A 2,374-nucleotide genomic window follows, 5' to 3' on the forward strand; every position below is an offset into this window, starting at 1 on the left:
ATCCCATCCCAACATCCCCATCCCACCATCCCACCCCAGTGTCCCCACCCAGCTCCTACCTGCCGCGAGGATGGAGGCGAGGCTGAAGAACATGCCCATGGCCATCTGCTTGAGCGCCGAGGGCAGCAGCCCCCTCCTGGCTAGGAAGGGGTCGATGAGGTGGTCCTTCAGGGGCACTAAGACCAGCAAGACCACCACGTTGGCCAGGAGCAGCCAAGCATCCGGGAACTGCAGGGGACAAAGGCAGCTCAAGCCCCAGCCCTCACCAAGGAGCTCAGCATCCCATGGGATGTTCCCACCCCAGGTCTCATCCAACTGGTCCACGGGGCCACCAGCCCCATCCCTCACCGTGTAGCTCTGGAGGGTGCTGGTGTGGTCCTGGCCACGCTGGAAGATACTGGGGATGTGGAGGTGTAGACCTTGCAGGTAGAACGTTGACTGCATCTGAAAGGCAGTGGGATGGTGGCTCCTGGTGGCCCTGCCACCACTGATGGTCCCCACCTGGTGCAGAGCCCTCCCCCTGCACCTCACCTGGAAGTAAACCATCCAGTAAGGGATGAAGGTCAGCATCACCGGCAGGATCCGGGCCAGCACCTGGAAGTTGGCAAGGTCCTCCTCGGGTGAAGGAGCTCCAGGCTGGACCCCACTGGTGGGGACAGGGTCCCCAGGGTCCCACTGGCTCGTCCTGGGGAGAAGGACAGTGTGGGAAAGACCACGGTTGGAGGGCTCAGCACCCCACAGGCCATCCCCCGTTCTTCTCACCTGGTCCCAGTGCCCCCCAGCGAGGTGCAACCACAGCTCTGCAGGGCCAGTTTGATCATGGCAGAGACCTGGCTGCCCGTGGGGGGCTTGGTGACAAAGGTGGGGGTGGCCAGGAGGAAGATGAGGAGGGCCAAGACCAGACAGGCGACGGGGATGAGGTAACCGGCCAGAAAGCTGATGTTCTGCTGGACAAAGGCCACCACCAGCAGGGAGAAGACGGCCCCCAGGTTGATGCTCCAGTAGAACCAGTTGAAGAAGCGCCGCGTGGCGTCACCTCCCCGGTCCCTCACCTGCCAGCGTGGAGGGAAGTGACTTTCAGTCCTGGCACAGCCCTGGCTGCTGGGCTTCTGCTTCATCCCTTGTCCCACCACCCTCCCATGTCCCCCATGTCCCATCCCACCACTCTCATGCATCTCCTATGTCCCATCCCACCTCCCTCCTATGCCCCCGCATTCCACCCCACCAACTTTCTACATCCCCCATGTCCCATCCCACCACCTTCTCACATCCCCCATGTCCCATCCCACCTCCTTCCCACGCCCCATCCCACCCCTCACCTCCTGGCTTCCCTCCCTCCTTCCCCCAGCAAGGACATCCCAAGGGTCTCCAAGGGTTTGGAGGTCATTTATGGGGGTGCAACCACATCTCCTCCACCCCCACGGGAGGTACCCACAGCTCCATGGCCGGTTGGGAAGGGGCAGAGGGAGGAGGAGGATGCTCACCTGGTCAGCGCCGAAGGGGGTGAGGTTGGCTCTGACGGAGCTGACGCCCAACGCCAAGACCAGGAGGCCGGTGTAGATGGTGGGGGCACAGTACTGCTGGGGGGGCTGCCCCCTACACGTCCCACCGTGGTGCCAAGAGCAGTTTTGGATGGTGGCAGTTGGCAACTGCCCACACACCGAGAGGCGCCCGTCCAGAGTGGCAGTGATGGGCAGCAGGGACGCGGCCACCAGGTAGACCAAGAAGCTGGTGGCCACCGTAGCGTAGCGGCCCAGGTAGACATCAGCCAACCAGCCACCCACGGGCGAGAGGAGGTAGGAAGCCCCCAGGAAGAGCAAGCAGGCGCAGGACGCCTGGGTGCCCCCCCAGCCGAAGGTGCTGCTGGTGAGGTAGAGCACCAAGTTGGCCGTGATGCCGAAGAACGCCGCCCTCTCCAGCCCTTCCACCACCAGCACGGCCACGCACGCCACCCCACGTCCCTTGAGGGTTGTCCCCATCCCCAACAAGGGGCTCCTCTCCCCACCGTCCCCCATCCCGGCCGTGCCCCACGGCCCCGTGGTTCTTCTCCGGGTTGTCCCCCCTCCTCCTTCTCCGGGCGTGGACTGGGCTCCTCTCCCAGTTCCCCATTCCTACATCATATGACGGGCTCAGAAACGAAAATTCCCCATCAGCCAACGCGGCTTCTCCTTCCTGGGGGCTTTCCCCCCCTGTGTCCCTCCCCCCTGTCCTCGGTGTGGGGGCTTCACTCCCCCCCAACCCCCCCCAACAAAGCTCTGCTGGATCTCCAGCACCAAAGTCTGGGGTCTCCCCCTGCTCTGGGGGTGGAGAAGCCCCCCAGGGTGTCATGCACCCCCCCAGAACGCCCCCCCCCGGGGCCAGCAGCCGAGCTCAG

General features: G+C 64.3%; 1 protein-coding gene across 1 annotated transcript in view; it reads right to left on the reverse strand.

Moving 5' to 3' along the window:
* The window catches only part of SLC15A3 (solute carrier family 15 (oligopeptide transporter), member 3), a 3,222-nt gene extending 1,243 nt beyond the window's left edge, over positions 1-1,979 (reverse strand). The window contains exons 1-5 of the mRNA XM_014948757.1: positions 1,485-1,979; positions 763-1,052; positions 532-685; positions 349-444; positions 60-228 (exon numbers count right to left, since the gene is read on the reverse strand). Coding sequence (XP_014804243.1) covers positions 60-228; positions 349-444; positions 532-685; positions 763-1,052; positions 1,485-1,979 — 1,204 coding nt within the window. The remainder of the gene's footprint in view (positions 1-59; positions 229-348; positions 445-531; positions 686-762; positions 1,053-1,484) is intronic.
* Positions 1,980-2,374: the final 395 nt, after the last annotated feature.

The sequence above is a fragment of the Calidris pugnax genome, unplaced genomic scaffold (genome assembly GCF_001431845.1).
Source record: "Calidris pugnax isolate Ruff unplaced genomic scaffold, ASM143184v1 scaffold107, whole genome shotgun sequence".
Lineage (NCBI taxonomy): Eukaryota > Metazoa > Chordata > Aves > Charadriiformes > Scolopacidae > Calidris > Calidris pugnax.